Source organism: Hakea prostrata, chromosome 1 (genome assembly GCF_041222555.1).
Source record: "Hakea prostrata isolate BN-2017 chromosome 1, UWA_Hpros_2, whole genome shotgun sequence".
In the NCBI taxonomy this organism is placed as follows: domain Eukaryota; kingdom Viridiplantae; phylum Streptophyta; class Magnoliopsida; order Proteales; family Proteaceae; genus Hakea; species Hakea prostrata.
The window spans coordinates 22,845,630-22,873,456 of NC_142600.1; the positions used below are offsets into that span (position 1 = coordinate 22,845,630).

General features: G+C 37.8%; 1 protein-coding gene across 2 annotated transcripts; it reads right to left on the reverse strand.

Moving 5' to 3' along the window:
- Positions 1–46: 46 nt before the first annotated feature.
- Positions 47–27,516, reverse strand: PARP1 (poly(ADP-ribose) polymerase 2). Of its 2 annotated transcripts, none has more exons than XM_089135884.1 (20): positions 27,431–27,516; positions 25,351–25,400; positions 25,052–25,244; positions 20,273–20,459; positions 19,819–20,164; positions 13,973–14,165; positions 13,684–13,845; positions 13,416–13,476; positions 13,257–13,320; positions 12,900–13,151; positions 6,126–6,363; positions 5,903–6,018; positions 5,751–5,827; positions 5,507–5,664; positions 2,935–3,126; positions 2,731–2,839; positions 2,455–2,537; positions 2,199–2,336; positions 1,813–1,995; positions 47–1,561 (listed from the first exon to the last, which is right to left on the reverse strand). In XM_089135884.1, the coding sequence occupies exons 2-20, from the start codon at positions 25,398–25,400 to the stop codon at positions 1,505–1,507; spliced, it is 2,859 nt and encodes a 952-aa protein (XP_088992010.1). In that variant the 5' UTR covers positions 27,431–27,516; the 3' UTR covers positions 47–1,504. The 2 variants fall into 2 exon arrangements, with proteins under 2 accessions (XP_088992010.1, XP_088992005.1); XM_089135879.1 differs by lacking the exon at positions 27,431–27,516 and adding an exon at positions 26,477–26,801 and having other exon boundaries at positions 49–1,561.
- Between the last annotated feature and the right edge of the window lie 311 nt (positions 27,517–27,827).

The window sequence follows — 27,827 nt, forward strand, 5'->3', positions numbered from 1 at the left end:
GAGATGAGAGGATCAGAACCCTCCAGCGTCTCTCTTCTCTCGTCTCAAGCTTCTTTTTTGGTAAGAAGTATATCCATTTGGTGGGCAATAAATGAAAGCAAACCGAAAAATCGAACTAATCATTGTTTTGGCTCTGTAGTGAACGGGAACAGTAATTTGGGTCTCATCGGTTCTTCCACCCGATTAGAACAAACACAGTTGTATAAATAGAAGAAAGCACCAACTGGATTAATTAGTAATTGATCGGTTTCATCTTCAGCCATGAGGCTTGTCACCTAGGCTAGCATGCTTGTCTTGATTTGGTATGAAACCAAACTGAATTAACCAGGTAGAGCAAACTAGTAACGGAAATGGGTGTGTTATTATTTGCTAGTCCAAACAACTAGCAATACTCGAAACATACTAATGGGTATTGAGAAAATGGATTTTACATTTGAAAACTAATATTTGGCAAGGACTGCAGCAGAGTCAAATGTAACAGAGTATTTCTAGAAATGGATCCCGTGAACAATCATTCAGTAAGCAAAGACTCTTGCCAAACTTGACGTTCACCAAAGTTGAATACAGAATTCTTGCTTGCTGCAAAGCTGGTTCTCCCCAAAGGTGTCCACTGGTGATTACAAAGGCGGGAGAGATCACAATCACAAGATCTATCTCTTGCTACACGGCACCTTGAAGAGCCACATAAAAGATACCCGCACGACAGCAAACAAAATTCCCGAATATATGGACTAAAAATACATTTTCTTTAATCAACTTTTTCACTCTAAGAAACAAAAAAGTGAGATACAAACTTTGGTTTTAATAGCAAGATGTAGGCACAACTAATTATCTGGTCACATTAGGGGATTTCCATAGAAGAACCAAACAGAAACAGTTCAGACCAAAAAAGAAGAAAAAGAACCAAACAGAAACACAATTGATTGGAACCTAATGGCCACCATGCCTAAGTTGATGGATTTTAGTAGGCAAAACCTGGGTACTGACCTCCACATTCAAAGAAAGATCTGGGTGTAGCTTGTAGATGGGAATGCTAGACCACGTTTCCTCACTGGTCTGATGTGGGCTAGAGAGTCCCCTCAAAGCAGTTTCTCAATGGTTCACATAGCTTCTCTGGCTTCTAACCCTGTTTGGTTATAATCAAAACATAATAGAAAACCTAACATTTTGGTTCTCATACTCAGCCACCCATTCCTTGCATCATAGCAGAAAGAAATATCTTAAACAAAGTAATCTAATTACATTTCCATTCACTGAAGAGCCAAGAATACATAATTACACAAAGTGGGCTTCACAAATATCACTCATCAAATACGTAGTCTTGATAGATCTCCAGCTCCAGAGGCCTCCCAAAATGAGATCATATCAATACACACTTTACCATTTTCAAGAAAAAAATATGGACGGCAAAATGAAAAAGTGCTATTACCTATACAAAGCCTGGAAAGCAAAATGAAAGTTACCACTACCTATACAAGGCCGAAACTTTGGAGGCAAACATCACCTAGTTTCCTCCTCTCTTGTGGTGAAACCTAACCTTCAACAAGTACTGCAGCTTTACCTGGCAGATACCAACCTCTGATTCAGTAAAACCACAGCAAACAGTATGCTTTGTAAAACAAAATAAAAAATAAAGCATAAATTACACTTTGATTGGAGACCCTTCACATTCTGGACCCCGAAATTACAATCTTATGGTTCCAGGCATGAGCTTAGCATGCTAGGGATAGCGGTCTCCATAAATCTTGAGTTCGCCATTGAATTCATGATTCAATATAAATTACGAATACAAAAACAATGTAAAATACCAACCTGAGATGTATCATAGACGATATATTCATTGTACATCAGCTCAGTAGACTTGACGTTTGATGGAACAGGTTTTCCACACGGTACAACCACCTCATCACGCCATTTGACATAATCTGATTCATTAGGTTTTGTCTTGCCAAGTCCCATTGTTGAATGCTTTCCTTGTGGAGGTTTATCCATATACTAGATTCAAAAAAAGTAACAAAAAACTCAATATACTAGAATACTGAGAATGCGCCTGTGTTTATTGTGTACTAGTAGAAGTCATCTTATAAATCATAATTTTAGATCATGTACCAAGTGTTATGAGACAAGCTACCAGAAGCAACAGCACAAGCAAGTTAACACATTCCATCAGAAAAGGAAATCATTAATAGTGGCCTCACCGATGCTTTCTTGAGTTTGTAGACCTCTCCCAAAGCCACTTCACTAAGAAGCATTAAACCTACTGGATTTTGTGGATCGGTATAGCAGTACTGAGCGCTCTTGCTCACCAGATCAGCAAAGTAAATCCCTTTGCCAAACTGTATAGTTAAATATGTAAACTGTTAGAGATTGTGTGCAAATAACCCCATACCCATGTGCATCCACACCCACCCACATACGAGAGAGAGAGAGAGAGAGAGAGAGAGAGAGAGAGACCATATAGCCAGTTGCTGGAGCCTCCGGGGGTGCTATTCGCAGTCCTTGGCTAAGGATACCCACAAAATTTGTTAGCCGGGAACCTGCAGACCACAAACTACTAGTTACCATTCTATTTTGCCTTAATTTTGCTCACAGCAAACTGGCCAAGCCTTATCCCAACATCACATGACACATACAGGAACTAAATCAGGCCAAAAGAACAGAAACTCAATTTTCCATCAATAGCACGCCAAACACAATTGTTCTCCATAACAGAGTATGATCATATCTTACCATGCCACAAGAGCATTCTATTTTGAAGTTTCTCTCTGTAGGGCGCATACTTATCAAACTCTCCTTCTCTTTCAAGTGTAAAAACATCTTCCAGTTCCAGGGTCCAATCCTGCATGTTGAAAGCAATATTTGATCAACATGGAGCAACCGGGACATACCCAATACACTGATAACAGCCACTGTAATGCTGAAAGAACCAATCACCTTGTGTGTCGATGCATGAGTAGTAAGGAGATATTTTTCAACCAACTGATAATCTTCACTATCGTGAGACAGTGGAGTAATATTGCAGCTAAGCTTCATATATTTCACATCGAGTGACTCATCATTATCAACATCAAAGCCAACCAGCCTGGAAGCTATTTCAATATCTTGAAGTGCTTCTAACATTTTCACCTAATAGATAGAAGGAAAAAAACTGCCTTGAGTGTACTATTTTATTTATTAATATCTAACAGAAACAAAATCACAATGGACATGCAAATTCATGGCTCAAAACATATTTAAACAAATAATTTCTGAAGGCTATTCAAACAAATCTTGCAGTGATAATTGACAAGCAACTCTTTAGCAGATGAGCTCCAACTTATAGGGGCTTCTAGGGATGAATTACTGCTCACAAGTTTAGTAGTCGTTGGCCATGCATTAGTTTAATTGATTTTTCCTTAATGTGTTTGGAATGGAAACAAAATACATAGAGGAAGGAAAGATGAAGGGGGAGAAGAGGGGAGATCAGAGTTGCAGGGTCACAGGTCCCTGGGAGCAGGACACGTGGAGGAAAAAGAAAGAGGGGGGGCATAACCAACTCTCATTGGTGAGGGGATAAAAGGGGAGGAAAATGTGAAGAGAGGATATCAGTTATTTAGTGGTGACTTTTGGGCAGCCTCTGGCTGAGGGCAGCATAAACTGTAAGGGATATCTGGTGCCTTTAAAACTAGGGTTATTGCTTATGTTCCTTGTACACAAACTAGCTGTGTTCTTCCCTGATTATTCTAGTAATCAGATAGGAGGTACCTATCACAGGGGAAGGGAGAAGAAACTGCACGAGGAAGGGGAGGGTGGGGAAGAATACCACACATGCAAGCTTAAGCTTCAGTTCATTCCTTTCCATTCCACGCTCAATACATAGATTACCAGCATAAAAATTCTAAAAAGGAAGACATTTCAATAAAAAAACAATCCTATTTAGGAGTTAGGACACTCTGATGGGCCACTAGTCGCACAAGTCTATGATCGTGGAAGACCTGCTGGCTAGTTAAGCCAGCAACTGAATAAGAAAAATAATAAAAAGAATAGAGGATAAAGAGAATAAAAGGAGGCAAGTGGAGAGCAAAGAAAGGGGCAGTTATGCAATTTGATTAGGGGAAGTTGGGAAGGCTGATTTGGAGCTGGGAGGGGATCATGTGGGCATCAAGGAAGAACAGAGATTTCGTAAGGTAGCAGGTCCCATAATCCAGATATTTTCTGCTATTTTTTGTATTCTATTTTTCTGCTATTGGGAATCCTACTGTGCTGCATGTGAGAGATTATCACACACTATCAATTTACAAACTACTAAAACTATTCCTATTCCTATTCCTATGTATCCTACCCCAAATTAAAATCTGCTTAGATAATTACCCCAATGAAAAATAATAATAACATCCCAAATATCTTGATGTAGATTCATTATTGGGCCAAGTAATTTTCATTCAGTGGCTGAGCCCACATGGTATTGTCTAACAAGCTAAGCCTAAGCCTAAGCCTAAGCCCAATTCCAGTAATGTTTATTTTCCATAACTTGATGTGGCTTAATATTGACTTTTTTAATATAAAACATAAAACCAATATTTTTGAAAAGTGATACTAGAAAGCAACTAAGATCATCACGGCACTGCCTAAGTGCTTTAGAAAGGATCTTGAACACCTTGGATCGCCTAGCACCTTGACAACCACGCCATCCATTAAGAGTAACATTCTAAAATTGACTCTCCCAATGGGAGCAAAACAATGCTTCCACAATTGATCTTCATACGCAGCCTGAGAAATCTTGATTCAAGTCAAAAATTCAACTGGCATCAGGAGCATATCCACCAAGGGAGCAAAGGCCCATTCACTACCTCAGCGAAAGTCTCCCCTCCATAGCAGGTTAAGAAAATAGATCAGATGCCTCATCCGGCTGACTTAACGTGGTACTCATTCTGCTATGATCAACCACCATATTTCTGGAATAAAGGAGAGACTCACCAACCAGGAATGGATTAGCAATCCATCTCACAGACCCCTGATCATCAAGACCTCCATCAGAATCTTAGACTCAACAATCAGCATCCACTTCCATCAAAGGATAGCTGGTTTAACATACCCTATCCAGTCTCATTCCTTTTCCTCTCCCGTGTGACTTAAGTATAAACTGTGACAACTTACAAGTCTAGATGAAGCACGGGAAAATCAAACACCAGCATTCAAAATATCAAAAGACAACACCAAATAGCAACCTCCAGATCAGCATTAAATGTTGTCATTGATTAAATATCGTGTAGAAAATTATCATAAAACCACTTCATAGGCAATGTTCTAGCTCGAGGTTTTTGAACCAATGTGAATAGTTATTAAATATAAAAGTATGATACCAATGATTTGTTTTTTCTTTTGACAATCTGCTCATAATTTATAAATGCTTAAATGAGTAACAACAATCATGTAATTTTTATTGAATACATTGATGGATCACAACACAAGTATTATTAAGAAAGCAGTGCACACATCTCAAACATGGAAGAAAAAAATCCTATACCTTTGACTTGAAGTCATCTTCATCCCTGATGACATGTGGATGAATTGAAGGGATCAACGTGAAAAAACGATTGCTTGCATCAACAAGTACACTATCTTTATAAGGATCATGGTTACTACTTTTTAATAGATTCTCTATCTCTGTTAGTGCCTCAAAACCTGAAAAGTGAAGTGTAAATAATAGTGTATTGACAATTTATATTCCTTTGCACCATCTGCACCATTGGTGATAGAACTATCCTTACCTTTCTGGATGTTACTTTTGCTTAGCTTTCCAAGAGGCATTTCTGACATATTGATTTCAAATTCCATCATGGCAGCCCTGCAACAATTATAACCAATCTTTTAGCATGTTATCTGCAGCAAATCAAACAAGGCCTCAGGAAAAGTACATAACCTGTAAGTTTCCACATTAAAGAGCATTTTCATAAGTTCTACCAAAGGAGGAGCAAGTTGACTATTTCCCTCAGTAAAACTTTTCTTTTTCAACGACTGTTTGTTTACACCATAATCCTACAGAGCATGAGGATTCATTAAGACACCACAAAAGATGAAAATTTTTAAAAACACTAACAAGACAAAAACATTTAAACATTTAATAACACGAAATCCATTCATACAATGTCCAGTGGAAAGAATTTTCCAGGTTGCTTTTGGAAATTTTCCTTCAGTTCCCAGACTTCCCAAGTATTTCCAGTCTTCTCCAAGAATAAACGTTTGAATTCCTTGATTGCCTCTGACTTTTCCATCTCTTCTAGTTTGCTTCTACCAATTTTGTCATTACCAACACGGCCCCACTTACGAAAAACATAACATTCTGATCCCTTGTCCTCTTCAATGATTTGAAGGATATAATAACTACATTAAGTAAAAATAAAGTGGTCAGACATAACAATAAACAATCAGCCATTCATATGCCATGAATTCCTTCTCGTGATCTCTACCCCAAAAAATAAAAATAAAAATTTCCTTCTTGTGATAATGAAGTCAAACAACTACAATGGTCAGTTTCACACACCACACAAACTGGGAAAAATAAAATAACGTGTAGAAATATTTCCTGAACATATACTCCTACATTGCGCCAAAAAGGAAAAGGAATTGTATGGACAAAATCGTAGGCTACAGCCAAATCCTAACAGTTTCATCAAATGTCAATTTTTTGGTTAAATAGAAACAATGCGATATAAATAATCATTTGGTCGAATAGCAGCTAACTGAATAACAGTATTCGCTAGAGTTAGCTGTGGATTCTGCTGATATTAACCATAGACACATTCTATGTCATTAAGCGAAAGAAACATTTAAAAAACAAGCCAAAAAAAAAACATCTTAGCTGATACATAATAATCGTGCAGCATCAAAATCATGTTTTATGCATCCACAGAACTAAAATTGCTCCTCAGTTCACAGTTGTTGTCCATGTTACAGGGAAATATTTTTCCAAGCACCACTATGTATCACTTCTGAGGTGTGGTAAACACCTCAAGCCTCAAATCAAAAACAACAAATATGGAGTGGTTGAATGATTGAACGTAGAGAGAATGAACTCTGCTACATTAGAAACAAGCAATTGAGCCACTGTTGAAAGGAAGCTTCAGGCTTACAAAATGAAACTAAGTACGCTAACCCATGGTCAGCAGCAATTTATTTCAAAAGAACAACAAGATTGGCTCCTTGGACATTGAATCCAAGAAGGGACCACCAGCACTAAAAGTGTGAAATTGAGCCATGATGGAGTTGGATCTCTCTCTCCCCCCCCCCACCCCACCAAAAAAAATTAAAAAAATCAGAGTGGTGGTTCAGATGCACCTGCACCTTTACTAATCTCTCAAGAAATAGACTTCGAGACAAAGAAAGAGAGATTTAGAGAACAAGAGAACAATTGGAGTATAGGACTGGACGATAGAATTATTTTCTATCATACCACCCACCACACATACTTATAATAAACCAAAATAGAATTACATAAGGAATATGACTCATAATTCTTACCTCATTAATCCTAAAGCTTAACAAGAAAGTCACTTAGTTGAGGACACTAATAAGTGAATACCAAAAGAAATAAGGAAACCACAATAGGCGGACTCCCCCATCAAACTGGAGTATACACAAAGAATGCTCCAGCTTGGACAAATAAGACTAAGCTTGAAGACACCAAGAAGCTCATAGCAACACTCCAATCAATTCCCATAAATCCATGGGAAGATAATAAAATGCAACACATAATGATGACACCGAACACCCTTCCTAGTGAAGGTCACAAAATGTCGCACCCAATAGCAACATAAAAGTTCATCAAATGTAGCACCTGATGGTTACAAAAGAGTCCACCAAGTGTAGCACCTAATGGCTCCATAAGAGTCCATAAAATTGCCACTCCAATGCTTGCACTAAAATCCTCATAGAAGTGCAACTCCCATGGCAAGACAAAATTTTCATAGAAGTGCAGCTCCAATGGCTACACAAAAGCCTATCCCAATGAAGGCCCTTTAACAACAAGAAACTTACTCTTGAGTGTATAAATCCATTATAAAAAATTAGAAAATTGCCTTGCTTGCCGAAGACATTTTCAATCCCTGCCCCCCTTGTCACATGTAGTATTGCATGTGACCAAAAAAGAACAAAATCTCAAAAGAAAAGCTCCATATATCTTCAATCAACCCTTCACTAACAACTAAAATACCAACCCAATGTGGTCCATGGTCCACCAAGAAAAGATCATGGCAACTTAGTAATTAATCCACCAATCTCAACTCAATCCTAGATTAAGTCCAAGCCAACATACCATATAATGTCAATCTAGGACTAACAAATCAGCAAACTGCACCAAGGAAATAATGACAATATTATGATAAACCGGAATTTTTCAAGGGGTTATTGATAAATAAAGGAAAAGATGGCATACAACCAATATGGGAATGGCATGAATGTGATTAGGAGAAATCAAAAAAGAAACACAAACCAAAAGCCAAAGGGTAAACGTGGAAGGGAAAACTTTTAAAAGCAACATGTAAACAACGTGAGAACTGAGAAGTATGGGTGATAATTAAAGATGGAATACCCAAACATTAATTACTAAGTTACCATTGAAGAGGAGAAGAAAACAAATAAGGTAACATGAGACCAAAGAGGAAAATATCAAGGAAATAATTTTGCTGACCAAAAAGGAGAAAATCAAGTGACAAGAACTTCTTTTCTTCCCTACAGATCGAGCAAAGAAAACTCAAATAATCAACACCAACCAAAAAAGGAAACCTGAGAAGTCAAATAATAGACGCCAACTAAAAACGAAACCTATTCCTAATAGGAAACCAACTACAAAAGGTGTTCGACCAAAAGACTTGCAATTGACCAAACTGTCCATAAAACTAAAAGAAGGTTGCATCCTCAATTCATCAAAAAGGAAAACAGCGAAAAAACAAGATGAGAGTGAACTAGAAACAGAAAATGCAAAGTGGGGTAGTCTTTTCTTGCAACATCGTAATCCAACAACCAGCAGGATAACATAAATTCTTCGATCATTATAACCCAACAGAAAAGTGATAACCCAGAAATGGAAGTTTTTCCTCTTGTTCTCGACTCAACTCATCAAAGGAAATCCCAGCAACAAATCAGCAACCATGGAGTAGACAATCGAAGAAATCATGGCAGCCAAATAAGTCAAATAACAGTCAAGATGAAGGCTCAATGTTAATCAAACCAGCAAGGCCTCATATAAATCTTCTCTTCTATAAAACAAAATCAGAAGCAAAACCCCTGGAATTGGAACCAGAATATATAATTTTCAACTTTCATGTTGAGAACTAATGAAACCATTTCAAGTCTACAATCCTTGTACTACAATAATGACTACAGAATACAATTGATGGCACCATAATATTGGGATGACTTCATGAAGAGGAGGACCCATTCAAAAGATAATATTCAGCATATGAAACCCATATGAAATCAAAGGCATAAAATCCTAGTTCAACAAAGAACTATGACTTCTTTCTTCAAACTACAAGCCTTAAATGACTATCAAACCAGCAATGGATTAAGGCTCTAGCAACATGTAAACTATCCCCAGAATCTATAACTAGCACCATTACAGCAAAGAAAGGGAGATTTAGGGAGAAGAAGAGAGATTAATTGGAGAATAGGGATGGACGACAGAATGTATTTCCTATCATACCAACAACAACATATAATAAACCAACATAGAATTACATAAGAAGTATGACTCCTAACTCTTATCTAATTATCCTAAAGCTTAACAAAAAACCTAGCTTAGTCTTGACACTCATTAAGAGAAGACCTAAAGCAAAATGAAACCATAATAAAGGGATTCTCCCTAATGTCTTCATCATGTTGTCACCTCATTATCTCTAACAACCACAGGATTCGACCAAAGAATGTTAAAAGGCCTTAATTAGGGACTTGAAGGAAAACATAATGATTGCTCTGTGGTAGATTTTACTGGACAGGATCCCAGTGTCTTTACTAAGATTAACAGGGTAAATCAAGAATCTCAAAATGTTTGAGGCTTTAGACCTCCCATTCCTCATCTTCTAATATCAAAAATCACAAAACATGAGAATGGTCATTGAAGTTTCATAAGGAAAACAGGCAGAAGAATGTATGATATTTTTAGTGAAGCATATGGAATAGCTAAGAAGATACAGTAAAGATGACAGGGTAAATCAAGAATCTCAAAATGTTTGAGGCTTTAGACCTCCCATTCCTCATCTTTTAATATCAAAAAATCACAAAACATGAGAATGGTCATTTTAGTTTCATAAGGAAAACAGGCAGAAGAATGTATGATATTTTTAGTGATGCATATGGAATAGCTAAGAAGATACAGTAAAGATGATCATAAAAACACACCTACTGTGGATATCAAGCCAAAATTCCCTGAGCACATGAATCTCAATGCCACCAAATATAGCTATGTAGCTAACAATTTGAGTAGTCTATTTCCAGTGTCCACAACACAAACACAAAGAATGAACACAACACGTGGGAGGCACTTATCCTAGCAATTTCAGTTCTTGATGCAAACCATACGTTCAGAACTTTTTTCGAGAATAAAGGCACAATTTGCTTTGGATTCTTGGGTAGTACAACAAGCAATGATGAGATCACCCAGTATCATACCACATGAGTCAGTAACAGTTAATGGTCTAGAGTACAGAAATGCATACCTTTCATTTCCTACTAAAATAAGCAGCATATTAAAAGAATCGCCAACCACGCATGACTGCAGGGCATCATTCCTCTGTTCAACATCACGAAGCTCAACCAGACTTGAGTAAAATGAAATAACCACAAACACGGTCCAAGGAAATCGCTACACCTACTCTATCCATGGTGTTGGGGAAGACTCCTTACACCCATGATTAGTTTTAAATATCCAATCCTAATAAACTCTAGTTGATTGTTTCCTGCCTCACCTTGTTTGAATGGATACCAAGATTTTCATCAGTCTAGCAACTTTCTACAATCTTAATTTTGTCTGCCACTTTAAACATGCTTCACTAAAGATGTTACTAATCTGATTCCATTTACCTTCTTCAGCAATATGTGGCTAATCGACATGAATTTTTTGTACAATGGCTAAATAAGATGGTATTTTGATAAGATTGGTTCAGCTTACTAAAGCAGACCACCCCAGAAATTGAAATATAAAGCAACAAACCAACCAATAATTTCTCCAGGAGACTTATGAAGATCCAAACATCAAATAATTTTAACAAGTAGGCGATCTGTGAACAAGAATTTTAACAACTTCTTCAGTTTCATTAAAAACACACACACAATCAACCGTTTCCTGCAATTTTAGCAGGCCAAATTATCAAGTACTCCAACTTGGCCCAAGATGCACACAAGCATGGTTTTTAAGTATCAAACCACACAATACCATGGTCAAATACGTATGTGTACTGGTCAATACTGATACAAGAATAGTCACATTTTCTTGAAACTAGTATATCTCCAGTGTCATCATATTGTATAAACCCATATCGGCCAAGACAGTATGATACAAACTATATATACTGCTATTTATTATACGTACACTAACAGTCTGTGAGATCACCGATATATATCAGTCGATAAAGCTCAATACAAACGAGACATCTAGATACATACCGATATGACCGATACCAACCAAGACATGTTAGTTGATGTGGGGATTACAGGTCCATGTGATTAATAGGCTGTCAGTTTTACTATGAGATCAAAAATTGAAGGAGACTTCATAGACAAAGCTATCTCCACCACCCATCCTAACCCCCCCCCCCCAAACCCAAAAAAAAAAAAAACCAACCAAGAAGAAAGAAAGAAAGAAGAAAAGATGCATCAAACCTGATAGTTTTGCTGCTAGGATTTGTACTCAAACTGTTAGAAGTCTCTTGGCTCGTTATAAGTAGTTCCCAATTTTAGTGCTCACACATTATACATGTTAGTTGCTCCCTAGACTGCTTGAGCCGAAGCCTTTGTCACCAGGTTCGTATTACTCATTTCTGTTAGTGTTTTTGCTACAAAAGTGTCATTCCATGTGTATATTGACCCCCTTTTTTTTTGTGTCTTGCACTGTTCGATATGAATCTTTGATTGGATATGAAATGATATGGTGAGTTTCTTAAAATCACCCAACTGAGTAAGATACCCAATATCTATACTTTGATCCTTTTACATAAGTTTCAAAAGTTCAGCTCTCCAGCCATGCACTAAAGATATAACATAAACATCAAGAATTTGTCAAGCCAAGGAAACTTTAAGCTGTTCATCAAAACAACATCAAGCATTTACTATGACGATTTAACTTCAGTACTTGCTTGATCTGACCTTTGACACAAGACCCAAAAAACCTCCTTATATACCATAATTTTGACCACATACCAAATATTCAAGGGGGGGGGGGGAGGTATTGGTTTTTAACGCACTTTCAACAGGACAACCCATGAGAGATGGCAATTGTATGTCAATGGAGCAGGTTGAACAGGGACCCTGCCCCTAAGGGCCAGAGCTGCTAGATTGGGCCTGAGTCGGGTCTGGGAACCTAGACGGCCAGCCCAGCCTGGTTACCTTGCGGAAGTCCAATGCATGTGCGATGTGCCACTGTGATGGATGGGTCAAGGCTGAGAATGCTTTAAATGGAGTTGCATAAGCTAACTGATAAGCAAGCAGAAAACAAACCATAAAATCAACTTTTGCCATCAATGCATGCCCTGGTATAACGGTTCTTGATCTATGATGGGATGTTGATAATCAACCCACTAAAGCACGATATTACATAATGAGTTACATGCATTTACAATTCATCCAAGAAACAAGATTAGCAAGACAAACCCATGCAATATACAGGCTAAGTAAAGAAGCAGAAATTTGGATAAAATCAAATTCACCTATTAATCCCAGTTGACAGGTCAGACATGTTTAAGGTTGTATTATAGATGCTCTTCCCATCCTCAAGAATGTGACCACAATCCTGCAGACCAGAGGCTTCATGTACAGCACTATGTCCTTTGACTTTCACAGTAACCATGCTTGAAGCCGCTCCAGTAGCTTCAAATTTGTACCGGTCAAATGGAAGCTTCTTCTTCCTTTTAATGCAATCAACTAGATAATCCTCCCTCACAATCGGTAATTTCATCCTCCTGCAAAGCAATTGCAGCACTTCATGATGAAATTCTTATTAATTAGGAAAACACTGAAAAAGTAAAAAGAACGCTTGAAGTGCTGTGGCACCACAGAAGTTCTACCTTGCTTTGCGGATCTCAGGATCCTGATCATCCAGCCCACCACTCACAACCAAGCAGCTTGTGTCTGCAATGAAAAATCAGACAGAGTAACCGAACATATCAAATGCAATCAATTCTTATCTTTTGGAAAAAAGGACAAGTAACTAGCAGACCAGACACCTTTCTTGATCTTCGCATGGATCAGTCCACCTGCTCCCACAATTCCAGTCTTCAATTCCTCCTAAAGATAGCCCCATGTGGAATGAAGTTAGACCCACGGCCATGAGATAGAAAGAAAAATGAATAATGAGCTAAAGTAGCACTAAAGATTAGCTACAATTGTTTGTCGCTCATGTCTCTTATGAAACAATGGAATACAGAAAGAAGAAGGGGGGAAAAAAAGAAAGAAGGAATTTATGACTATAACAGAAAGAAAAAAAAATCCTACTACGGATTCCTTTGGTATTCCAGAGAAAGCAACTTTCAAGTCCTCCAATGTTTCCCCTTTCGATGAACCAGACACGCCATTGGAAGGTTGACTTCCAGAAGATTTGTTGGAAGGTGGAGGCAGAAGACGAACAGGTTTCTTTACCTTTTGTGATTTGAACCACTGCAGTAGATGATCACCCCAAGCTTCAGTTTTGTTACTTCATTTTATTAAAGAAAATGACTTCAAGCTTCTTTTACTTTCTCATAGTTAGTATACAGACAACATTCTTTGCATAAAGACTGCATACCTTGCAAAGATATTGATTGTCGGTTCCTTCGGGTATTTTCCAGTTATTCTTCCGCTTGGGTTCAGTAGTTGAACAAGAACACTTGCTCCATGCTGAAAGATAGCCATGGCAACGGTACTCACCTCCAGAGTAACGAAGAGAACCAGAACAAATAGGGCAGCTACTCAGTGCTCCAAACATCATACCATCAGCGCTTAAACAACAAATAGTGGCATAAGTGACTGTCAGCTCCCACATAACATTAGGGGGAAAATACCAATTTTATGCATCAGATAAAGAGATATGTATAGAAATAAGGAGTCAAGAAGTACATCAATCAACATCAATTCAAAAACAGCTAAGAAAGCTAACAAAACCGAGCATTAACTCCTCAACTGTAGATGTTATCAATAACTTTTTCATAATTTTCGGGTCAAGCATCCTATAGAAATGGATGCAAGAAGCTTAGAAATTATAGCAGAAATATATCATTATAGAGGGTTCAGGAATGCAACAGAACAAAAGGGTCAAGCATCCTATTAGAAATAGATGTAAAAAGCTTAGCAGTTATAACAGCAGTAGATCATTAAGAGGGGGGGGGGGGTTGTTCAGGAATGGAGCAGAATGAGATTAAACACGGCCATCCTTCAAGTACTTCTGAAGTAGGTATACAATGAGACAGCACATTATGGAATTTTTAGTTCAAAGTAGAATGAGATTAAACACAGCCTATTCCACCAAGGTAGGCTCAAGATAATCCCCTTAGACCAACATCTCCCCCCTTGTTTAGCTCCCTATTTTTATTTCATCCTTAACCATCTTCCATTTAAATCATGGAAAGTGCTGATTTAATCTTCCTGCTGGTCATTGCGATCAGTGAAGGACTAGATTCCCGTCCCTTATCACCATGTTCAGGAGAACTAGAGAACCCTTGGCCACTGTTAATATGTTAATATGTTCAGAAGAAGCAGAGTCCCCCCGGACATTGTACATTGAAAACATGATACAGCTAGCAGCATAGAGAATCTAATCCCGGAATCAAGGTCTTAAATAGTTAGGCCATTTTTTTCTTCGGATTCCAATTCTGAATGCTGTTTTAGCAAGCTATAAATTTGTTATTTCTTGGGCAGCCAAGTTTCAAATAAGACACCAACATTCACAAAATCCAGAACTGAAGTTACAGCCATTTCTCAGATTTTCTCGATGGAAGAAGGAAGCTACCAGAATCCCAGAATCTGATTCTAGGATAATTTTGTGCTAAGTTACTTATATAGCATGTTCAAAAAGAGGAAACGGGTGAAAGGTAGCAGTATCGCTTCAATTAAGCATAGCTGTGTCATCTGCAGCATTAATTTCTCTAGACATCTTACTGGGCCAACCACTCAAGGCAACAATATGCCTTGTCCTCTCTATCAATTCTGAAACATAGTTATCAAGCAATCACTTAGGTGTCAAGACAGCTTCTTGGGTCCAACAGCAAGGCAACAATAGGGCGGACCCGGGGCCCCCGAAGACCCCCAAAAAAACCCCGCCCCCCAAAAAAAAAGAAAAACGGGAACTATCCCAAAGGGCGAGAAACGGCCAGGGCGGGCCGGGCCCTCCCGGCCCAATACACCTTGCTTGAGAGAAGAAAGGCTACCTTGGACACCCAGGCGTTGCATGTAGCCTTTTGATAGCATCACTTATATTATCGGCTTTTTAACAATTCATAATGTTTAACAAAACCATTTCTCACTCTTACCTCTCCTCGTCTTACCACACATCATCCTCAACATCCTCATCTCTACTACACTCATCTTATCTATATCATTCTCCATAATTGACCAGCATCCACCGTATATGTTATGACCTCTGTAGGATTTCCCCACAATCTTGACTGGCATGTGTTTGTCACAAAGCACTCTTGATGCACCTTTCCACTTCATCTATCCTTCTTTAAATCAATGAGATCATCATCTTCTATATCAGACCCTAGGTATCTAAAGGATTCACTTTGTGCTAGCTCTTGCTCCTCAAGCGTTACCACTTCATCACGTGTCATGGTCTAGCTGAAGTTACACATTATATTTATTCTCTCTTTGTTTTGTCCATTTTAAGACATTTTGAGAGAAAACCCTAAAATTGGGTCACTCCAAGATCCTCTCCTTGTGAACCAGTAATTGAAGGACTTAAGAATTGCAGTTGAGGATTATTATGGTTGGTTGGCAATCCTAGGGTTAATTGAATGGGGTTGCATTGAGAAACTTTTGAGTCTAAACCAAATAGGGTTGGAGCAAACGGGAGATTAAGGTTTCTAATCAACTAAGATGGGATAGTTTTGGGAAATTAGGTAAAATTAGGGTTTTAACAAACCTAACATGGGATGGTTTTTGCAAAGAAATCTGGAGAAATGTAGCTTAGCCAAAATTTGGATGGGTTAGATAAGTGGGTTAGGTTTAAATTATACCCAAGAGGAAGTGGGATTGTTGGAGGGAAGGTTTACATTTAAAAAAGACCAAATGGATAGGGTAAAGTGGGTTAGGGTCTTGTGACAAGGGGTGAAGGGCTCTTGGTCTTGCAGCAAGGGGGGAAGGGCTCTTGGTATTGGTATGAGAATATTCAAGGGACAAAGTAAACTTTAACCCATCCATGGGAGATTGATAAATTCACTCATACAGGGTAGATTTGAGATGCAATAACTTAGGATAATGGGATAAAACTTGAAAGGACTTTATAATTTGATCCATAGAATAACCTTTTCAAATTTCAATGATATTGGAGGTGGTTTGGGACTATTAGGTTTCTTGATTCTGGAGGAAAATAAGGTGATAATAACAAGGATAAGTAAATCTAGGGTTTGGTTGGTCCAATGGGGTTGAAATTGGGATGGGAGGTCACTAGGGTTGGGGGATGAGGTTCCTAAAATTTGGGACAGATCTAACAGTTAGATTGGCATAGAACTGACCTTGAATTTTGGGTCTCTGAAAAGTCCGAAAATTCAGAATGTTTAAGAAAATAGAAAAGAGGGTGATAAAAGAAAGGGAATGAAATTAAGTGCTCTTGTTACTTGCCTATAACGCTAGTCTGGTAATGGGCTGAGATGGAGATGGAATAGTGAAGGCAGACTGCAAGCAATGCTGAAGGAGAATCCTTAAAATAAAATCCTAGGTTGCTTACTCAATCACATGGAGGTCTCTTATCATTGATGAGAAGCTCTAATAGCACTTGCTTTTAAGCAGCAACATACTCTTTATTAATTGTACTCTGAATTCTGTCTTCTGTTACATGCGGGCTTTATTTATAGCCTTATATAAGAAGTCATAGTGAAACTAGGACATAGAAACCAACTTTCCTACTAGTACTCAACATACTAATCCAAATTCAAATAGAACTCTTATAACTAAACTTAAATGTACTCTTAATTATAACCTAAACTGAATCAAACCTAACTTAAACTATAACAAAACATGAAAAAGATTGTTGTGCCCTTATACTTAAATTGGGTTTACAAAATAGGACCAATTAAGCTGAAATGAGAACCTGTTTTCGTACTTGACCTAAACGCTAAACTTGTGTGCCCATGACCACATAAACCTGCTGAACAAATGCCCAACACGGCCAAGGTTATTAAAGCGGCAAAGCAACCAAAGCGATTGGGACTCCATCTTAGCGATTAGGCAGCTAAGCGGCATTTGGACAGCTAAGCAGCGCTTAGGCAGCAATAAAGCGACCAAAGCGGTTTAGTCAATATTTTTAATATAACTATTTTTTAATACAAATATTTTTTATAATAAACTAAAGTACTAAACAAACATTCAACAATCACATTCATAAAAATAAAAATAAAAAAACATTCAAGAATCACAATTATGAAAAATTATCCAAAAAAAGATTAAAAACATAACTTCATCTCATCAAGCATCATAAGATTCATAACGATAATTATGTAGTATGTACTATAACAGTAATCAATGTGAAAAATGAAAATGAAAGTAGTAATTTTACATTCTTACTTACCTCTATGATAGTGTGACGCCAAATAAGTGTTTTGCACTCTTGTGCATAGATCAATAATCAGAATTGATGTATCCATTTTTCCCTTTTTTAACCAATGATCCATTCCAGCCAGGACATGATAAATTAATAGATCTCATTATTCCGATTTTCAAGTCATTGTTTATTTAATGATTCATTGATTATCAATGTTGAATATGGGTCATGCTTCACATTCTGTTGCCGATTGGCACTTTGGGCCTCAGAGTTCATTTGCAAATTGGGCCTCAATTCCGAAATGTCTCACATATTTAAATTTATATACGGCATTGTAAAATAAATTATGATTAAAAAATAATAATAATAATATGCACAAATTACAAAATGTAAAAAAAGCGGTTACTTTAGCATCTAGGCGGCAATATGGCACAAAAGGCAGCAAAACGGTAGTGCCTAAGCAAAAGAGCGGCAAGAAATCAACCCGTTAGTAAAGCGGTTCAAAAACCACTTTGCTGCCTAGGCGGACGCTTTAATAACCATTGGCAGCACCCATATCTATCAACCCTAAGTTGATCTCAGAAGAAAGTTGGCCAATTTGGAGCCAGACCTGCATCACCTAGCTTCACTTATATCCCTTCCATTGTTTCATCTATACAAGCAATATCATCAATGAAAAGCACACGAAGAGACTCCATCTTGAATTTGCCTATACTTAATAAAACAATCGGTGGTATATTAGATGTGTTGCACACCTAGGGCCAGGGAACTAAATGCCCCCCATAAAGCCTTGGGACTCCTCGTTGCCTTGACAACTATTTTCCAACGAAATGGACCATACTTTCTTGTAAATCTAACCCCTAATGCAATGTTCTTCAAACATGCAAACCCAACCAAATTTTCTTCAAAATCCACTTATGCAATCATTTATCTCACTTTTTCTATAAATTGTCTCAGAAAAGTAGATCTCAAAGGTTGTAAAATATAACCTGAATAATGGAATTAGAAAAGCTCAAAGTAGCAGAATGTTCTTGACTTCATTGCCAAGCTTGGTCCCAAGGTGAACCAACTCTTACTTATCTTTCATTGACGTCTCAAACCAGTATGAAATCAGCTGACCAGAAAACAATTCCATTGCTAAATAAGTTTATTGAATCCCTTTGTCAAGGAAAACCTTTCTTGGTCATCATGTAGTTGATCAACTGCAGGAGAAAATTTGTTTACTTGGTGCACCTTGGTAGGTGCACATGGTCACGAAGGTTATGGTCATAGGTTATCGTCATACGCTGCCAGAGAGGTCAAAATGAAGAACCTTCATAGGTTGTTTGAAAGTTGATTGACCTAAACAAGGTTCTGCAACTACAAGGATCCTTCATTCGAAAAAAATATAATTAGGATCATTTAGCAGTATATTGGGGTATTCAGAATTTATTCCAACCAGACACAATAATGGATCCTAACCATGAGATTCTAAAAACCATTGTGTATTCCAAACACAATTGTAGATGGTCATAAAAATTACCTGAATTAGAATCCACACCAAAGATAGCCACTCAAAGTTCCATGGCTGTAATTTCAGTTAGCCATGCAAAAGAATGGTAAGACAGCATCTTAAATTCAGATGAAATCTGCAGTTTCATTAACTGCGGTGTCAAGGAAGATTTTAGTAAATTTAAGGACAACATGTTGATGGGCTTCCATGATAATATGGGTGCTAAGGATCCTAGGACCTACAAACAGAGCTTGTCCACCATACTAAGCCTTCAACAACGAGGCTTGCGAATAGGGTGATTAATACTGAGTTTATTTATACCACAGATAAACAAAAGGCTGTCTAATATCATCAAAAACAAAAAGAATTAAGAGAGAGAGAGAGAGAAGATAAAGAAGGCATGTACCAATGATCTCGCAGATCAAGTTCAGATCCTGTTGAATCTTGACCATTGATTTCAAGCATCGCTCGCAGCTCCGATGTTGTAACATGCTTCTTGAGTTCATCTTTTATAGCCCACAAAGCTTTACTTTGAGCCTCCAACTTACTTTCCAGATCAGAAGTTTTTGAATTTTTATTCCCCAACTCAGCATTGTTACCTTCAGTTGAATGGCTGCCCAGGGAAACATCATCACCAACTTTAAGGATTTTGGACTTCTGAACATCACTATCATTCTTCTTACGCTTAGTGCTACCTCTGGAAGTAGAAGATTGCACTAGTTTTTTATCCTCGTCTGCCACATCTTTAGAAACTGAAAAGGACGTTTATATTTTAGATAATCAACCCGAAAAGGTACACCATGGTGCAGGTTTAGTTTCAACACTAGAAGCAACAGAGCAACAAGAATAGTTTTCTATACCCTTTTTGGAAGCAGAGGCATCCCTTTTAATCAGTGCCCGAAGAACTTCTTGGTCAGAAGATGAAAGCTTATCCCACCCAGACAACTTCTCTACTTGGATAGATGGGAAAGTTCCCATAAAACAGTTAGCATGTTGCCATGTCAGCCCCCTCATACCTTGCCCATCAGGCTTAGTAGATATCCGCAACTAATACAGAATTTAAACAAAATATCAGAACATTAAAATAACCAACAATCATCAACTTGCTTGTATTCACCAGTCAACACATCAACACAACTGCAAATGATATCAGCAAAATAACTTATTCGCAAGGTTGAATTCAACAGCAAACAGAGTTTCTAATTTCAATATATTAAAGACAGAAAAAAGAAAATTCAAATTATGTAGGACGAGTCACTGTGGGAAGAAATCCCTGCGATTGACAGCCTCCTCTAAACAAACCGGATTGTCGCAATTCTCCACCTGGACATTATCACCTGTCGATGGCTGTAGTGTTCTTGGCACTCTCTCCTCTATCACTTTCGGCACCGGTGAGTTGATCTCGAGAGCCTTTCCAAGCAGCAGGTAAGCCCTCAGTTTCACCCTAAATTTGTTATTGCTCTACTGCTCCTCCAAATGCTGGGTCAAATTTGCCTGAATTTAAAGTTCCTTCACCATAGTCTCAAGTTCTTCTACTATGGATTCCATTATGCTCCTAATCATACCCTGAAATTAGACTGGCTCTAATAGCAGTTGATACAACCTTGCAAATCCAATTAATCGAACACAAATCCAGCTCTTGGCAGCTCCCTGATGGACTCAAACACCCACACACACACACAAAGCACTTGAATTGCATAAACAAGATCTGTAGAAGAAGTGCAAACGGTCAATACACTTAATTCATTAACAAAACTCCATATTACAGGACTCTCCCATAACTCTCTTAGATCTAAATTCACCCTTCAAAATGCCCCACCGAAGGACGTTCCTCTTCATGCAAGCAAGCTTGCCTAACAAAACACAATTCTATCAGCCCTCCCCTCTTGCCTCCTAGATCATAACATAAACCCAAGAATCCTAACAAACCTAATTTCCACATAGGCCAACCAAGAGAGTGGCTGCTCCCCAATTGATTACTGCCACTTGTATTTGTCCTTTTTGTCCCTCACATATAGATATTTTCATAACCTACAACTACCCCACCCCTGCACCCTCAATGTGGTGTCCTATCAGATTCCCAATGGTAGTAGGTTAAAACGACCATTCTAGAGAGCAGGACTCTTTCACTTGTATGCTAAAGCTAGGCACAACCTTCTCCACTGCTAATCATCTTTGACACCACTGCCAGATTTTAGCTGCTGCAAATGGAGCAAGAAGAGCCAGTGGTATTCCGCCTGGTGATGATGCTGATGCAACCAACACAAAAGGAAGCCAGCTGGCCTAGCCATCCACTGCACAAAAACTTAAAACTGTTACCACTGCAACATCCAACTTTTTCACTCTGTATTCAGCAATGAATCACTCTGATTCTAAACTAAAAGGACTCTGTCCATTTCAATTCTAATTTCAACGTTCACCATGAACTCTAAGAACAACCAAAGCCAATTCTCCAGTTCAGCTCCCATTTTCCTTTTTTATTCCGAATCAACAGATAGTTTACCTGGTCATCTGTTTGCGATAAAGGAAATATGAAGTTACATAGCTCTCTCCCTAGCCCTCCACCCCCATCCGGCTCCTCTTAGAAAAACATGGTGTTCTTCATATAGAGGGGAAAACAAAGATCAGTCAAGTGTATCCACACTGTCTGGTGCAAGAATTTCCTTTTTTAACTGCAAAAATAAAAAGGACTTTATAGCATTTTGACAACTAAGAGGAATCTACCACAAATATATGATCACGTTTGCCACAATAAAGATGCACTATACTGCCCTTCATTGCCAATTTGCTGCTCTTCAGTTCAAAGTAATCACTCAAATGCTACTAATCACTTTGCAATGACACAGTGTAAATGATACAAGTCTTGAGTCAGAATCAAAGTCTGCAAGACTGGGGCTTTTGATAAATTTCTACCAGAGATCCTGAAATTTGCATAGATGTACCTTCAAAACCTCCAACTTCACCTCCAACCAACATCTCCCCCCCCCCCCCAAAAAAAAAAAAAAAAAACAACAACTACATTTCCACCTTAACTCCAGGACCAAGGGTAAACAACCTTTAATGACTACAATATTTTAGACTTCATGGCTTACGGGGTTGTGGTTTCTAATATTTTTCTAAGTTTAAATCCTATTCATGAATTGTAAGGATTCATGAATTGTAATTTTTGGGAACTACATTAAATGAAGCAGATTTCAACTATTTGAAGTATGCTACCCACTCTCCACATCAAAACACAGTTTAATCTCCTCCCAAACATGGTAGAAGATCTCGCTCTCTCGAGAGATCTCGCCACCTTGAAAAAGAGAGATCTTGGTCGAGATATATAACTTTTTGGCGTCAACTAGATGGCCCATTAGGGTCCCAATTGGGTTGAAACTTGGTATTTAGCTTATTAAAGGCCTTTTGAACACGTTGGTGGCCTTGGATTTGTTAGAAACAACCATATGTATGATTTCTAAGTCTACCCATAGTGTGAAACCGAAATGTAGTAGGATTAGGGAATGCAATGTTATACTACATGAAATATAGAACCTTTAAGGCATATCAATGAAAAGCAAGTATATCAAATGCATCAACTAACTTAAATGTTATCAAAATTCCATCCATATGAGTATCAAAATCTCAATTTTCAAGAATAAAATAATTATACAACCATTAGAAGTTCTATATAAGTCATTAAATCATAAATTCATAAGACAAGAAAAGAATGATTGATCTTCCTTATTGTAGATGTGCTAAGTAGTTGCAAGTGAAAATTCAGCCAAAATCCACAAAAAAATGTGAAAATTGAGAGTTCCAGCGAGTTCCAACGAGATCCAGGGCGAGATATGGCAAGATCTCAAGCGAGATATCCCAACTCGCTGCTCTTGCCCTCCATCTCGTCTCACCAAGCTGAAAAAACGAGATATCTCGTGAGATCTCCCACTACCATGCTCCCAAATAATGCAAAAAGTGCTCCCCCCCCCCCCCCAAAAAAAAAAACCCAGATTTCATCTCCGATTTTAATTTTGCCAAATCATACTAAGAAACCTAAGTCAATATTTAACACACCCACCCTAAAAGGGAAGAGAGAGAGAGAGAGAGAGAGAACCCCCCTCCCAAACATCAGCAATGAACCTTTATCTTCTATTTGACAACACCAAGGATAAAAAGATAAGAAAATAAAATTTATGGCTATAGAAAGCCTAAAACAATCTGTATATATTTCATAAAAAATGATAAACACACAGAAACAAGGGAGAGGAACACACTGCTCCATTTTGAAGTTTGAACTGACACCAAACTGGACTATGTAAAGTGTAGCATGCATCAGTTACATCTACAAGAGCAAAAGACTATCTTGTAGAAGAATTTTTCATTAAATTAATCTATCAACTCTTTTCTCCAGTTACATATAAAAATGCAAGTTGCAGAACCAAAAGAATTGATCATCTTATTGGGTTGAAACTTGGTATTTAGCTTATTTAAGGTCTTTTGAACACGTTGGTGGCCTTGGATTTGTTAGAAACAACCTATGTATGATTTCTAAGTCTACCCATAGTGTGAAACCGAAATGTAGTAGGATTAGGGAATGCAATGTTATACAACATGTAATATAGAACCTTTAAGGCATATAAATGAAAAGCAAGTATATCAAATGCATCAACTAACTTAAATGTTATCAAAATTCTATCCATATGATTATCAAAATCTCAATTTTCAAGAATAAAATGATTATACAACCATTAGAAGTTCTATATAAGTCATTAAATCATAAATTCATAAGACAAGTAAAGAATGATTGCTTCCTTGTTGTAGATGTGTTAAGAGTAGTTGCAAGTGAAAATTCAGCCAAAATCCACAAAAAAATGTGAAAATTGAGAGTTCCAGCGAGATCAAGGGCGAGATATGGCGAGATCTCGGCGAGATATCCCAACTTGCTGCTCTCGCCCTCCATCTCATCTCGGCAAGCTGAAAAAACGAGATATCTCACGAGATCTCCAACCATGCTCCCAAATAATGCAAAAAGTGCTCCCCCCCCCCCCAAAAAAAAAAAAACCCAGATTTCATCTCCAATTTTAATTTCGCCAAATCATACTGAGAAACCTAAGTCAGTATTTAACACTCCCACCCCAAAAGGGAAGAGAGAGAGAGAGAGAGAGAGAGAGAGAGAGAGAGACCCCCCCCTCCCAAACATCAGCAATGAACCTTTATCTTCTATTTGACAACATCGAGGATAAAAAGATAAGAAAATAAAATTTATGGCTATAGGAAGGCTAAAACAATCTGTATATATTTCATAAAAAATGATAAACACGCAGAAACAAGGGAGAGGAACACACTGCTCTATTTTGAACTGACACCAAACTGGACTATCTAAAGTGCAGCATGCATCAGTTACATCTATAAGAGCAAAAGACTATCTTGTAGAAGAATTTTTTATTAAATTAATCTATCAACTCTTTTCTCCAGTTACACAAAAATGCAAGTTGCAGAACCAAAAGAATTGAACATCTTATCAGCGTCTCTAATTTATGCAAAGTTCAAGCATACTTGCCAAACCAGATTTTCCAAATAAGCAGTCTTTCCCTACTTTAAGGAAGTGATTTACCCAACAACAAAATAGTAAAACACACTGTAATATTACACTAACCCACCTCTCCTTTTGTGATCTTCTGGTTGCAATGCTTGCAAGTTGCACGAGAAGTCTGAGAAACTTCAACAGCATACTCATCACCAGCACCTCCAGTGCCTCCAGTTTTACTGGATGTTGGACCACCCTCCAGATACTTTTTTATTTTCTCCTGATCTTCCCATCGGAGCAAGTCTATGCCTTCAACATCATCAAGGCTGAAGTAATACAGAAAATAGATGTCAATTCCTTGTGAACCAGAAAACTAACATTGTTTCCATTTCTTGAATGCAGATTGTAACATCCAATGTGAGAATACATAACCTTTTGATCTGGTTTGCCTTCTTCAGTATACAATGACTGTGATGCCACATCTGTTTCAAAAGAAATTAAAACTTAGCCTGCTTCTGAGAAATATTTCAACACAAAAAAATATATAAAAAAGAGAAAAGAAGGCCAAGCCATAAAGATCACAGAAGGTCTAGAAAAAAGTTAAGACTAAACGAAGCCAAATAAAATGAGAGCAACTCCAGTGCAAGTTCCAGGGAGCAAACATGCCCGGTAACAATTTTACAATTGGAAGGACAAGGTGACAGTAAAATCAATGAATTGAAGATGTGTGCTTGTGTAGCCTATAGACATCTTCCGGCAGCATAAAGATACAAGAAGACCACACCAAAACTTTGAGGGAAAAGTTGGCTCTAATCACAATCAAAACAAATGACAGATGTATCCGGAGAAAAGGAGACAACCCAAGCTATAGCTCATCATTATAATCTTCCTAGAGGGAAAATAAAAATGAAAAAAGAACAGGGATTGTTGACTAAAAAATATCAGCAAAGTTGACATAACGGATGAAAGCGTGAAAGAAACTAAAAGAAACAAAAAGATCACTAAAATTGAAATAGTACATTACCCTGGAGAACACACAAGAAAACGAACTCAGGTTACATGGGTAAAAAAGACACAACCCCTTGGTACATGGTGGTAACCATTTTGAAGTGTTCAAACGATTAATGTAATAGAGTATGCTGGACCCAGATAAAGGAAATCAGCAGAGAAAGACAAAGTAAACATACCTAGAAAGAAGGAAGAAAAAAAAATTCGGATGAATACACCTAGAAATTTATCATCACTGGTAACTAAAACTCACATCATATATGGTTATATATAAAATGAAAAGAAAGGGAAACCAACAACGGCGTCTTCTTCTGTGAAGCAAAGAAATAGCATTTCTTCCATTGATAAGTATTACACACTAGAAGAAAGGGAAAAAAAAACGACATTTGAAGAGTTTGCAAAGTAATGAACCTACTAGAAATATGTATGAGTGCAGACGAGAGAAAACAATAGCATTTAAGACCTTGAAAAGGGAAAGAAAGAACAAAGAAAGGAAAGAGTGAAACGAGTAAAGCGGGGATAAAAGGGGTTCCAGGAAAGAGGATATTACAGGCATAAAGCCATCGAATTGGGAAGCCTGGACCATTTTCCCCAATCTAAATGTCTCCTTATCGATTGTCTGCTTGCATGATTTGCAGGACGACCTCGACGACTTGGCGTATTCCGCCTTCCATGGCTTTGGTGGTGCCGCCATTTCCTCGATTTTGGGTGTTTTGTTTGCCCGTCCGTTGAGCACCAATCTCTCCTTCCCCAACACTCTCACTGTCCGCTCTCTCTACCAACTGTATACACAGTAATTCAGTATATACTTTTCTGTCGCTTCTGCTTTCTGGCTTCTCGTGTAAGCTTTTCTTTTTCCGCTTACTTATTAATCAACAAAATTCCCTAGATTAAAAGCTCCCTTTTTACTAGTGGTCTACCGTTATAGCGCATTTTAGCGCGAACCACACGAGTTTGGGACCTTGGGTCACGCGACCGCTTAAGCCGCTAAGGGGATCCGGTGGCTGGAATTTAATAAAAAGATCCGCAACGTGCGGCCTTAATTCTCAAGTCTCAAGTTAATAAGGGTTAGGTTTGGTTCTGGTTTCCATTTTATTGGTTGACCTAATGTGATATATCAAGCCACTGGTTTGGTTTTGTTTTTCATATATAAGCAGTAAAAAAATATAAATAAAAAAAAAATTAGGGTTGTTTATCAACATTTTTTTAGGTAAACTGAAAATACTTTAAGGGAAGTTGCCTAGCTTAAAGCTCTTTGAATGGCTAAAGCTCTGAAATTAAAGATTCCTCCTCACCGCATCCTTGTTCAAAGCAAAACAGCATGTGAGTCATATGACCTTCATTTGAAGGTTTCAATTCATGTTATATAATGGTTTTTGTTTTGGTTGTTCTGATACGATAAAAACTCAATCAGAAAGGCTTCAATTTGGTGTGTTGGCTCCAATAGTTACATTTATTCAATAATCTAAGAATGTGATAATGAAAGCTTAATCCTTAAACATACCTTCAAACACCTTTTAGTGAAAAGATCATAGCTTCGACTCTTCTTAATGGTACATAATGGTATCTCCTTCCCTATTCAAACTCCAATATTCTATCATCTTCTCCACTCATACTGTTGAGTTCTGTAAGAAACTCGACTGTTACTTGAGTAGCAACCGATAGAATTGCATTAATAAAAGTGCAAAAACCTAAGAAGTTATCCATGAATCCTTTGCATTTTCAGAATTACCCCTCTTAATTTCCAATTCATTAGCTGCCAGCAGCAGTAGCAGAACCAATTCTGCTAGCAGTTAGCAACAAAGTCTTTCCCTTCAATTCTGGCATAAAGACTCTCGAGTGTCACAAGTTTGTCTAATGTCTGAAACATACCTGGTAGCTTTCACTTCAGTTTACCAATC